This window comes from Littorina saxatilis, linkage group LG12, assembly GCF_037325665.1.
Source record: "Littorina saxatilis isolate snail1 linkage group LG12, US_GU_Lsax_2.0, whole genome shotgun sequence".
Classification (NCBI taxonomy): Eukaryota; Metazoa; Mollusca; class Gastropoda; order Littorinimorpha; family Littorinidae; genus Littorina; species Littorina saxatilis.
Window position 1 is genome coordinate 51,820,349 of NC_090256.1, and position 13,944 is coordinate 51,834,292.

The following is a 13,944-nucleotide window of genomic DNA, read 5'->3' on the forward strand; positions in this document are numbered from 1 at the left end:
GAAATACAAGCCATATAAAAAACCACTCGTGTTGTAACCTATACATATATATGAAATATATGCCAGTGTGTGTTACTGTGTATACCATCAGTCAACTTTAACGAATAGTTGAAATAAAAGAGACTGAGACTCCACACACACAAACTCTTGTCTGTCTGTCTGATTCTGTTTCTCTCTCTCTCTCTTACACACACACACACACACACACACACCCACACACACCCACACACACACACCCACACACACAACAGCTGCAAACTGAAATGCCCTCAAAGGTATAAATAAAATCAGTCTTATCTCTGATCAATGATGACATCTCAAACCCATGACTCAGATTCTGACTTTGATCATTGTTTACTCCAAGACAATTCTTTCAGCTGTATTATCAATCAACTGTGTACTTTCACAAACAAACAAATTACACTGTAAATTACGTACATGTATCAAAAATGCACAGCCATGTTGAAGAACTGTTGTTGAATGCACATGTTATTCAACGAACATGGGACAGTAAAATGACACCAACATACAAAAAAATAAAAGGCTGCAGTAGAGTTAACATGTATGAAACAAATGCATAACCCTACAAATTCAGACTATTATAAAAAAAAAAGTGAACCTGAGTCACAATTGATATTTCATGGAAGAACCTGTAGAAGGTCTGGAATCTTGGGTGCATACAGAAATAATAATCCTGGGGAGCATCGGGTAGATTCTTTCTCCTAACCCGCAGGGGATACAATCTGGAATCTACAGATTTAAATCTGAAAGCCAGTCCTACTTATCCATTAGAAAGATAATTGCATGTGATAAGGTGTCTTCCTTTGGAGAACAGGTACATGTATTATTCTCATGACCATCATTAGTCCTCCACTGGAGAAAAACCCACAAAAAACAAAGTTTTTTTAAAACTATTAAACATTGAAACTATTATTTATCCCTGCTGAAAAGTCAGTTTTTTTATTTGCAACTTATGATCCTGTCTCCTTTCCCAATGAAAGCTGCAAAGACAGACACTGATTTATTCATAACCTGTCAATGACAAAGATCACACTGTCCATATCTTTTTTTGCATGCACGGTGAGTTTGATAGATCATTACATGTACCTTAAAAAAAAAAAGAGAAGAAAACAACAACAACCACAACAACAAAGAGAGAAAGATAGAATGGAACAAAGAATGCACAGGTGAGTACTAGTTAACATTACAACCAACGAGATCAAAATATGGAAAAGGTTTGAGAAACATCTGGTTAATAATACATAATATCATTTTACAAGACTGCACTGTGTAAAACGTACGAAGGCATTCCCAAAAGGGAAACATGCTTGCAGTTTAACATAATCGTCTACATATTGATATCCAGCTATAACAAAAAATGTAATTATAATGCAGCGGATCAACACACATAATGATAAGGTCACGTTGATGCTTGTATGCCTTTTTCTGAAACACCATAATGTCACTTGATTGTCACTCACGAAATTAAGACCTTGGGGACAATTATACTCACTGGAACCTAACCTCTTAAGACACCCCCCCCCCCCCCCCCTTCAGGACCTAGTTTTCCAGAGTTTGTGTTTATAACCTCTGTAATTTAACCCCATTTTAAAACTTTCTGCCTTTGAAGACTTGATTTTCTAAGATTTGTGGAGATCTCAAAAGGGAGAGTCCACTGTCATCATAGCAAGGAAAGTGAATTATAAATGTTGGTGGCACAAATGTTCCATTGCTTTTGATATGTTAGTGCTATCTCTCAACAAAGTGTGAGGAATAACATAGTTTGATAAAAGTAAACAGAGATACACGTAAGAGCCATTCAAGTAATTATTACAGGCTGGAGAAAAAACACCTGTTGCTAGCAGAACCATTTATATTATCTAGGTAGTGTATTTTTAGAAATTCAGGGAATACTCTGATAAGCATGCATGACCATCACTGTATAAAAAAAGGTTGACAAGAGAAAAAACTTGAAGGTCACACGGTGGATTTGGCTCAAATTCAATTTGTTGGCAAAAATTAAGTACTTAGCCTTTCCCATGGCTTTGACTTGACCATTATCCCTTGACTGCAAACTTGGAGAGAGAAAAATGTTGCATTGTAAACCTCACTTTTATCGAGTACTAAAGATTAAGTAACCAGCGGGTGGATTGTCATGATCAGATGCAATGATTTAGGTTCCTGAAACAGCTGGTGAGCATGCATGCATGCATGGCAACAGAAATTCTGAACCAGACCTACAATTACCAAAAATATGGCTACCGTCCTTAAGAAATTCTAAAACACTTCCATAAGGCCGTATCTATCCAAGAAAAGTCCTGCATCAGTTGAGCTCATCTAGCAGTTGTCATATAGCACAGTCAGTAGATGGCAAAAAATAAATAAAAAATAAAATTGTCTAATGGTCAGTACACACTTTCCATCAGGCCCATAAAATAAATGAACAGTTCTTTGGATTTCACAAGGCACAATTAACATTAACTGTCCTGGACTGCCTGTTGTTTTTATGTTCCTTATTATTTTTATATGAGCAACAGGACAGGAGCTTATTAATTAACCTTCACCGGATCACGCGTTGAACTACACAGTCTGGATGATGTGGGTCGTGTACGACCCATAGTTTCCAAAGAAGGATTCAACGTAAAAAGTATGGGTCGTATACGACCCACGCCATCCGAATAGGGTTAAATATTTTGCCGCCTCTTTGCAGAGTATGGGTCGTACACGACCCATGCCATCCGAATAAGGATAAACACCGTAAAATTCCTTATGTAATTCCATACGGGTCGTCCACGACCCACATCATCCGGACTGTGTAGTTCAAATTACGTCATCGTTTATTTGTTTGTTTAAAAAGATAATCTTTCAAAAATTGGGTGATGGAAAAGTCGTATTGTGATTAGAGATTACATGAAGTCTCAATTGAAAACTCCAAAGAGTTTTAGAGATAAAGACGATTTTGTAAGGCTATGGGTCGTCCACAACCCACGAAGCATGGTGAAGGTTAAACAAACCAACAGTGACCAAAATCAACAGTGTCATCAAAGGCATCCAGTCAATTTGAAAGGTCATATAAGGGTAACAAGAAATCCCATACAAAATACAACAATGAAACAGCTATATATAGTTGATCCACACATATTAATTGTAGACAATTCAAGCATTCAAAATGTAGAAAAAATATTAACAATTATTGCAGCAAAGAGAGTAAATGCAACCAAAGAAATCAGAAGATAGTCTTGAGTCGAGAGTTTGAAAATGCCTGAGCCCGAAGGCGGGTGTAACTTACACCTCTTGGTATCAGTCTGCCTTAGAGATGAGGACGAAAGTTTGCCAGATGGCCAGAATAGCGCGCTGCATTTTCTTGCATATAACTAAGGCGCGTCTTCAGCGACGGTGCCTGAGCTAAACATTGGCGGGCACTGCTCACAAGCCCGGCACACGGCACTGTAAACATCATGCCTGAAGAGGGATTAATTGTGATAAATATTTTTCTCTCTCAATTTAATCAAATCAGTGTTTAACACCATCATATTTGCAATGCAAGTCCCTCCTGACGAGAGAACACCTCATCACTAACAACAGTCTCACTATTATGAGCAGAAGCCAGTGCAATTAAAGGGACGCTCTCTCCTGTCCTCTTATGACAGATATATCGTTATATTGTGCAGATGAAATATATTACACATGTGCTCATTAAAGAGATCTTTCTAACCTGAACTCTGTTCAGTATTTGCTCTTCCTTTCAAAACAACCTCCAGCAACAATTGTAGCAGATGCCTTTAAAAGGTGATTGTAAAAACAGAATAAGGCAAATTGCTGTGAGAATAAATTATGCAGGCATTAATGAAAAGTAATCAAAAAGAAGCACATATGACAGATTGAATTGTAGACATAACCAGTGCAATAACACTCGTCAAAAAACAGTTACCAAATTGTTTAAAGATATTTAAAGTTTAACAATCACATGCATTCAGCAGAATTTTGTTTGTTTCTGAAACTGTTTAGCAAAACATGTTGGAATTTCATTGAATAAATAAGCACTAAAATGCATGACATCCTTCTGGGAGGTTTAAAACATGTATGAGAAAGGAGAGGAAAAACTGATGCAAAAATGAAAGAAAGAAGAAAGTTTGAGAGAAAAACATTTTCTGAAGGATGGTAAAGAGGTTGCACATATTCTTCCCGTAAAAAACACACAGCAAAGTTACAAAATCAGCCAATTTAAATGTCAAAACATCAGTCAATAACATATTTTCTAAATTGCTTTAGTGTACACGAGCCTAAGAGTAAAAGGCCTAACAATAACTAGCTGAAAGGATTGGTCAAAGGTACTTTTCACCCCTTGTAGAGCATCTTGTAAATCACAATCAATCAAAGCTTTTAAATGGGGTAAGAGCTAGCATTCCTTTCACTCTGACACATACCCAAAATCTACAGGTTGGCTGCTTTCAGTGGAGATTGCAGGGATGAGGCGCTGAATTAAATTCGTAACTGACACCTATTATAATCAATGTAAAATTAATGCAGTAACAAAAAAACTAAAAAAATCCACTCTGCGCAGAAATTAACCAGACTGTTGATTTCTGGTACATGTATGTGAACACGTGGAAGGGTGCTCTTATCCAAGGTTATCGCGTATACACATCTGTGTGCCATGATTTCTTACATATGAGAAAGTAGTTAACTTTAGGACATACAATTTTATGCACACTATGTATGAGACAATGATTGAATAAGAACACTTTCGAATAACCCCAGCTTGTCACAATCTGTCATTAAGATGACTCCAATACCACCTATACCACAGAAGAGACACTTACTTTAACATCTACCCATCAAGTTCCGTGATCACAACAAATGGGTAACATTCTGCCCTGTACTTTCCGCTCCACATTTCATCATCACTTTTACAGTATTGTATTCAACAAAGACAAGCACATTGGTGCTGCAGTGCCAAAATGTACAGTGCAGATATGCATACAAATAAATAAAGAGAGAGAGAGAGAGAGAGAGAGAGAGAGAGAGAGAGAGAGAGAGAGAGAGAGAGAGAGAGAGAGAGAGAGAGAGAGAGAGAGAGAGAGAGAGAGAGAGAGAGAGAGAGAGACACACAGGGACAGACAGGCACAGGAACGAGAGAAAATTTGAAAGATAGAGAAAAATCACAATAACCATGATCATGAATCAAAACCTTCAGAATGCCATCCAATATACTAATCTTCCCACATCATCATGGACAGCTGGAGTCCCAGTGCATGCCCGCTTTGTTCACCATGTTCCGCACTTTCATCACACTGGCGATCTTGCGGCCGAATTGAGGCGGGGAGAGGGTACCCCCGAGCGCGATTCCAGATCTTTGGTAGAGCATTTCCGAGTCCTGCTGGATGCGAGCAGAGCAGTGAAATTCCCTGACACCCAGCGCCAGGATTCTCTCCAGGTTGTCTTCGTTGATGCCACCACCTGGATGCACAACAAAATGCTATCATAAAGATTCCATGCTGGCAAGAGGCTTTAGGAAACTGATGTGATAAAAGACGAATTCTGAAAATAACTCGTTCGGGTTTGTAATAAATATGGGTTGTGGAAAAGTGAATCCTCTTGCCAAAACATCTGACAAACATTGGAGAGGCCTGCAATCACTAACGAAAGGCATGTCAAAAACAAGTAAACGCATGTTTCAAACACACCCCTCGCTACTGATTGGCCCCTCCAATGTTTGTCAGAGGTTTTGGCAAGGGTATTCACTCTTCCACAACACATACAAACCCGACAGAGTTATTTCTGAAAACAGTCCATTTTCAATCTCTGAGTTAGACAATGAAAGTTACTTGTTCATAAAATGCTCCTCGCTCCTCAAGGTGCTAATGGTTCCAGACCGCAACACGGTGGCCTAGTGGTAAGGCGTCCGTCCAGTGAGCGGGAGGTCGTGGGTTCGAACCCCGGCCGGGTCATACCTAAGACTTTAAAATTGGCAATCTAGTGGCTGCTCCGCCTGGCGTCTGGCATTATGGGATTAGTGCTAGGACTAGTTGGTCCGGTGTCAGAATAATGTGACTGGGTGAGACATGAAGCCTGTGCTGCGACTTCTGTCTTGTGTGTGGCGCACGTTAAAATGTCAAAGCAGCACCACCCTGATATCACCCTTCGTGGTGGACTGGGCGTTAAGCAAACAAACAAATAATGGTTCCAGATAATTCCCACTTGCTATTGTCTTGAGGTTTTATTTAGTACTGTCTGGCAAAGTTATATATGTTATATTCAAGCTTGAAAACAATATGCAGTGTTCTTTGTACCTTACTGAAGACACACATGCTGTACGTGTTTCACTAATAAGCGCTCTCTAAGTATGCCTGTAAATCAATTTCAAAAGACTACTAGACTCTATAGAGTTTCGATTCATCTATGTTATGCATCAGTAAGTACAGCTTCGATAAAGTGCACTCACTTCAGCAAATTATTCAAACCCATATCAATAATCACACAAATAATAATTTCATCGTAACACTAAATGTAATCGTACATGATTAATATTGTAGTTTATTTGCAATGAGGTAAACATTATCGAGGTAAATTTAACAAACCTGGAATGACTGTGATGAGTCCACGTGACTGGAAGAAAAATAAAACACACTCTTAAAAAAACTTCTAGGTCACAAGACAAATCACTGATATTCTTTCATCAACCGCAAAAAATCTACTAACAGTAATAAAGACATAAGCATAATGTTGTCCAAAATAAAACCAAGTGAGCGCACACAAGTACGCACATACACCCACACACAAGCTAGCACCCATACAAACCGATGCTTGAATAATAGAGCACTAAATGTGCACACACACACACACAAATGCAATCACTCCCATTATCTGGTCAAAAGAAACCAATAAAAATCTATGCAAAATAACAAACACATAAATCTCTCAGTCTGTGGAAAGTATAATTTTACATTTACATTTACAGGAAACGAAAGGAAGCAAGACAGAAAGAAAGAAAGAGGCCCAATGTTCAAACAAAAAAGAATCAGAGAAAAGAGCTGGACTGAAAAATACTGTTTCCATGCATTACCTCTTTGACCATTTTCTCTATGATAGGAGCACCATCCAGAGCTGTGGCTGACCCTCCACTTGTGAGGACGCGTTCAATCTTCAGCTCAATCAGAGTGTGCAGCGAAGAGAATATGTTGCTGCTCATGTCAACAGCTGTAAAAAAGAACAACAAAAATCCTTATAAGCTTATAGCTTGTTGTTGATTCAAAACATGCTTCTTATATAATTATATCCCTAAATTCTTGAATGAAATACTGTTTAAACCAACAACAATCCTCATTTTTTTTAAACGTCAGAGCTGTCATTATACCATCATCATGAACTTCACAAAAATACCTCCCCACCCATATTGTCACAATGAATGGCATCCTCATGAACCTTAATAATCATCCACATAAACTAGCAATTTTAAGCGCAATTTGATTGCCAGCTCCCCTTGTAGCCAAAAAACTGAAAAGTGGATGTGGAAGTGAATGCCAGAATGGTTGCTCATATTAGATATTTCTTCAATGAACATTTTCTCAAGCATTTTTTCTAGAAAATTGCTGATCCAAGGAGATCCCTTCAGTCTGAAAAATGCGCACACACACAGAGGCTTCTTTCATTCACTTGGAAAAAAAGAGCAGAATAAAACATGAGACTTTCTCTTGTAAACGATTGTACATGTACCGTATTTGACGAACTACAAGCCGCGACTTTAAAAAAAAAAAATATCGCATAGCGGCTTATAAAAAGATGCGGCTAAAACGTTACCTAAACTTGAATAGCATTCACCTAATGGAAGTCGCCGCGGATTTTCATTTCGCTCGATTAGCGATTACCGGTACTTTATTAGCTCTATACTCAAGACTCGGCGCTTTTCTCTTTCTTTTGCGAATCTTCGTTTGTCAACAAGTCGTCGTGACAAGATAGCGTACAGAGAAACACCGGATGTATCAGGATCTCGCGCGTGCGAGATTTCGTTTTTTTGTGTCCCGCGATAGTTGGAGGAGTGAGAGCCGCCATGTTGTGGTTTCGTCTGCTCGAAATGTGCGCAAAAGTCGTAAATCATCCCAAAAAAGCTTATTCCGGGCGGGACTACATGTGTGTGTTGGTTACAAATTGTGTGTGTGATATTTTTCTTCAAACTTTGTCACTTTTCTTCTTTGTTTCACTTGTTTATTCTCAGAGCCGATTTCGACAAACACCGTACTTTCGTTAGCCTGGTTGTTTTGATTGATTGACACGATCTGATTATAATTTTTTCGACGGCAGCTAATATAGTGATGCGGCCTATACATGGCTCGTTCCAATTTTTTTGTTAAAAGTCAGGGGTGCGGCTTATAAAACGGTGCGTGCGTCTTGTAATCGGTCAAATACAGTAGTTTAGATCTTACCTCTACTAAAAGTGACTGGAAGAGGTGATGCCAGTTCTGCAAAGCAAGAGGAAAAACTGTGAATGTTTTATTTTTATACCACAAAACAAATTCAAATCAAACTACAATTCAACAGGCGCAATAGCCTACAAGTACATGTGTAAGTGGTCACGACGCCAGCCTTCTGCATGAAAGGTTCGGAAAACGAGAAGAAGAAGAATTCGACTGAGTTGGCTGTGAGTGTGATCATTATTTGGTTGAGATTTTTGGGTTGACATTTTTGTGATCTCCCAGGTCAACTTGCGTGCAGAAAGGGGCCCTGATTTGGCCTATTATGGTCCGCTGGACCCGAAAAGCAAAAGCTAACTAACCTGCTAGTAATTTATTGTGTGTACACGCAAGCCCAAGACGAAGTAGGCATGGACAAGATCCTGTATTCATTTCAGAAACGCAACTATACCCAGCACACATCCCTGCAAAGCGGAGCATGACTGGCTTAATGGCAGGAAAACCATGGTCATGTAAAAGCCCTCTCATGCAAAACAAGGGGAGTTGCAGCCCATGAAACTGAAAGCAACAAAAATAGAACAAGAAACTACGAGTTTGGTTACCTTTAAAGTCTTTGCATTTCTCGACATCAATGCACCCGTCTCTAAACACAGAAAAAGGATTTGTTTAATGTGTTAGCAGTCAAGATTTAAATATACACAGTCTCTCTCTCCCTCTCTATGTGAGTCTTTATATATAGTCTTACACATGCAGTCCCACACACATCACAATATCAGACACACAAGAAATGCGATGGCAGGTGTCGATCACTTTCTATGAGTATATCATACATTTAAGTGTCAACCATCATATCATTCCACCTTTAAATTAACACTGCAATGAAGGAAAACAGATCTCTGTCAAACTGTGTACATTTCCAAGAAAAAAGAACTCACATGTCAAGAAATCCAAACACGAATCCATCAGCGCCAGCCTGTTTGAGAAGTTTAAGGTCTGTCTTCATGACCTCTATCTCAGCATCTGTGTACAGGAAGTCGCCCCCTCGAGGTCTGATCATTACCATGATGGGAATCTGAACTCGTGACTTTACCACCGTCAGTAAACCTAAAAATTCAAAAGAAAACAAACTTGATGAGTAATGATAACAAACAAATAATACATGAAAATTCCCCTTATAATTATATTCATTGCCATCTGCCTGCATGCACCCAGTATTGAGTAATTGGGAGAACAGAGAAAAGAAACAAAGAAAGAAGGAAGGAAAGACAGAATAACAGAAAGAAAGAGAGGGGGAAAAAAAGAAAGAGAAAGAACAAAAGAAAAAAAGAAACAGTTGGTAGTTGGGAAAAGTGCAGGTTTGAAAAGACGAAAAGATCTTGAAGAGTCTCCCACGTTCTCGTATTTGTGTCCCAGTCTATCTCTCAATTGATCCATCTTCCATAAGTTCCAAGGAAATGGGTTTGTAATATAAGGTAAATTACTGACTCACAATAAAATGCTGGAAAATGTGTGATGTCTTTATCAAGAACAGGTGTGTAGAGAAAGATTAAGGGAGGGACTGCCACATTCAGCAAAGGAAGAACTGAAATCTGAATGCACACATAAAATGCAGCAGCAAAAAACGAGATGGAAAGGTTGAGAAAAGGGGGACTAACAAAAGTAGTAGCAAATCATAATACAGTCATGTTCTTGTTACTATTTATAGCATAGAAACATGTGCAATGCAGCTGCAGTTAATTAAGCCTTCAGGCATGAAAACTGAAAGAAAAAAAAATACTGAAAAAAAATTCGAAGGCGCATAGCGCCAAGTTTTGCAGGCGCGTAGCGCCAAGTTTCGCAGGCGCGAAGCGCCAAGACTTCTAGGGGGGTCCGGGGGCATGCTCCCCCGGAAAAATTTTTTTTCAAGGGTGCAATTTGGTGCAATCTGGGGCTATCTGAGCCTTAAAATTGGATTCAAACATGGCCCCAAAACTATTTTACTATAACTATGACTAGGAAAAAAAAAAAAAATAAAAAAAAAAAAAAAAAAAAAATTAAAAAAAAAAAAAAAAAAAAGGAAAAATACGGAAATTAAAAAAAAATACGGTTTATTTTTTTCAAAAATACGGAAAATACGGAAAATACGGAGAATTTTCATGCCTGAGCCTTGCAAAAAAGACATTGCTATTGTAATTGGTATTTGCATTATTTGCCTTTCCCTCTAGGCCTAAAAAAAAAATAGGTGTGGTTACGGTAACCCGACCTACCCTATTTTTAGGGGCCGACCCTATAACTTTTTATTACATTTGCCACCAAAACAAAAAACAAAAAAAAAACGAGTGCAAAACACGCAATGAAAGCGAAAGCGCCCGAGTCGCACACTTATTTCCCTGTCAAGTAGGTTTAATTTGTTACACATTAGAAAAAAAAGTAAAAAAAAAAAAAAAGTGATTGCCTACCTACCTACCCTATTTTTTTGGGCTATGTTACCGTAACCACACCTATTTTTTTTTTTGGCCCTATACATCTGTCTGTGTTCTTAGTGTGTAGTGTGTGTGCATGTGTCACTGTGTGTGTGTGTGTGTGTGTGTGAATATGCATGCGTGTGTGTTTAAGTATGTACATGTATGGCATATATATATATGTCACACGCTTTCCTTCTTTGCCACTACTAAAGCAAACGTGTGCAAGATTGTATGTTACACGCTTTGGAGCATGTGCAAGAACGGATTGAAACTCGAACTCGTCCCTCCAAAAGCCCCAAAATGCACACACGACTTTTATTTCTCCTGCTGTTATCGTTTCTTCTCTTTACAAATTCTTCAACGCTCAGAATACTGAAAACGGCATCCCAGACGACAGTACTGTTTCCATACGCGAATATAGCTGCCCTTGGAAAGTAGCTCGCTCAGGAGGCCTGTTAGTGTTAGTCTGACACTACAGGCATGGTACTGAAGGAATGGCAATTTCAGCTGAAATAAAGCCGGGGGTGCAGGGGGCCCCTCAGGCCCCCTTGCGGGGTCAAGGGGCAACGCCCCCTGAAGCTGACGACTTTTTACTAGTAATTCAAATGTGTTTAGTGCCCTCTCCTTGAAGCTGAGAGGGATATAAGTGAAAGATAACAAGGCTTGAGTAAGAAAAAATAATAATCTCAAGTCAATCAGCAGATTTTTTTATTTTTTTATTTATTTTTTTTTTGGATTTTCGTTTTTGGCGGATTTCCGCCGATCGGCGGAAGAGTACCATGCCTGCACTATAAGGACAGAGTTCTGAACATAGATGACAAAGATTCCAGAATGAACAAACATTTCGCGGATGCAGACACAGAAAGACGTCATGAAGAATGTGATGCTTCAAAAGATACAGACTGTGACGATGACGTCATTCACTTATACCGAGACGTCATTCACAGTTGTTCGGTCACTTCCGTCAAAAAGTAGATCTCTCCACAATGGCTGCTCCTGTGTTTAGGTTTGTCAAGCTTGAGTATACAAAACGTGTTTGTTCTCTCCTCTGTTGAAGCTGTGAGACATAAATGCTATTCCGACTTGGTCGTGTGACAGAGTTTTCTTCCACACTCGATTAGCTGATGTCTAACTCAGCCCGACGGCTTCGTTAGACAATCGACGTAATCTCGTGTGGAAGAAAACGTCTGTCACACAACCAAGTCGGAATAGCAGGTAATGACATTCACATTTGCCTGTCTGCATGCTTCTCCTTTCCTTCCCTAGTAAATTCACCCTTCTATTTGCGGCTATAGCCGCTTGACTGCCTCTCTCTATGGATTATATTATGAAGCTGTTGAAAACATGCAGAGATTGTACTCTCCAAGGAAAGATCGATGGGACGATCATTTGAAGGTGATTGGGAAAACTAATGTCTTGAGGCCATTATTTTAGGGTTGAAAACTCTACAGCGAATTACTGATATATAACGAACTAAATTGTATCTCCCTTGAGATTCGTTGTACCTGGACTCCACTGTATAAACTTCATGCAGCTTCAAATCTATATATAGATATTAACTGCTTTCGACAATGGTCGACCTCCAGTGCAACAAACTGGCAGCATAGCTAGGGTGCTTCAGCTTAAAGGCACACTCAGCTTCAAGTAAACCATCAGTTTCTGGTCACAGACACTGTCAGGCTTTTACACACAGTACAAACACCTTTTCGTTTAAACATTCACCGCTTGAGAACATCCTATTCCTAGGTGCCCTCCTTAAAGAGCGAGCATTTTTCAAAGAATTTTGTTTTGAGTGGCAAGCCGGATTTTTTAGTACCACAATCGGACGCTAGAACTAACTTTTAAGATGTAAATAATAAATTGTCAGCTTGTTACACAAGCATTCTTTTATCATAAAAGATTTGTTTTTTCATCAAGACAAGATCAGTAAAATTCAAAGTTTTGAAAGTTTGAAAAAAGGGAACCCGGAAGCAGGTCACAAAAGGTCGTGTTTCCCCAAGCAGATAATTTTTTTGCATATCGTTTACTTCTTTGAAACCAACCACCGCAGATAAGTTTGTATGACTCGCAGTCGTTTGTTACATTTTAGATTCAGAGGTACACAATAATGTGCTATTGCAGATACAGCGAATCGCATAGAAATCACGAACTGACGACGAAATTGTGAAAAAGGAAAGTGTGACACGGGTCCACGATGGCTCAGGGGTAAAATAAACCATGAAATCTGGTGTGTGGTTTACTCAAGCTAAATAGCCATTCAAACGAACTGTGTCATTTAATGCTGTTAAAATGCTATAAGCAGCTATTGCAATCACTGTATGTGTTCCATAAGGTTAGAACTGCTTTTTTCATGAGAAGATTTAAATCATTCTGTAAACCATTTGAGGCAGACTGGGGTTTAACTGCTTTGAAAAGTTTGGACACTATGAAATTGAAAGCTTTCTTAAATTTGGGACATAAACTGATAAAGCCTAGGCCTATATTAAAATGAAATATAAAGATTCTCAGACAGCTGACTGACTAAAGCACTTTTAAAAGCAACCTTAATTCACTATATATATAATTTTTATTAACACGCATCTGACTGGCTCTGTCTCCTGCCCCCGCTCCCCCCCCCCCCCCCCCCCCCCAGCCACACATTGACAAGCACGCACACACACACGCACGCCGGCACGCACGCACTCTTTTTATTCTCACCGATTGAGGGTGTAGTGCCTCCTTCCAACAAATTTGAACATAGTTCCAACCTGTTCGCACCTAGAAAAAACAACACCACATTTTAAAACAAAAGCACAGTTAATAAACCGAATAACTGGGAAATAAAAAAATAAACAACAGTCAACACCTTGCGCCATGTGAAACTGCAACATAGAAAATACACCTGTGACACCGACACTATTACCCATTATCATTCCTCCGCTAACAGAAAGACAATCAAATACTACTAAGAACAATTAAAATGCAACAGATAAATTCTAGCACACCTCCTTTTTCAGCATTTACCGCAGAAGTTACAGATTCCACACACACTTCCATGTTGAAGTTGAGCGACTGTGTGGCGATTCCCTCCCTTTACTTCCCGGCGAGAC

The 13,944-nt window shown here is 39.1% G+C and overlaps 1 protein-coding gene across 1 annotated transcript; it reads right to left on the bottom strand.

The window, feature by feature from the left end:
- Window positions 1-335: 335 nt before the first annotated feature.
- On the bottom strand, window positions 336-13,932 carry LOC138982208 (copper homeostasis protein cutC homolog). The gene is made up of 8 exons (XM_070355431.1): window positions 13,840-13,932; window positions 13,553-13,612; window positions 9,347-9,515; window positions 9,014-9,054; window positions 8,424-8,459; window positions 7,067-7,200; window positions 6,582-6,609; window positions 336-5,460 (listed from the first exon to the last, which is right to left on the bottom strand). Exons 1-8 carry the CDS (start codon window positions 13,889-13,891, stop codon window positions 5,231-5,233), a joined length of 750 nt encoding a protein of 249 aa, XP_070211532.1. The 5' UTR covers window positions 13,892-13,932; the 3' UTR covers window positions 336-5,230.
- Window positions 13,933-13,944: the final 12 nt, after the last annotated feature.

Coding starts and splice junctions, on each gene's coding strand:
- LOC138982208 (XM_070355431.1), bottom strand. CDS start 13,891: ATGGAAGTGTGTGTGGAATCTGTAACTTCTGCGGTAAATGCTGAAAAA. Junction 7,201..8,423: donor TCCAGTCACTTTTAGTAGAG/GTAAGATCTAAA, acceptor TCTTTTTTACAG/CTGTTGACATGAGCAGCAAC. Junction 5,461..6,581: donor ACTCATCACAGTCATTCCAG/GTTTGTTAAATT, acceptor TTGTGCATCCAG/GTGGTGGCATCAACGAAGAC.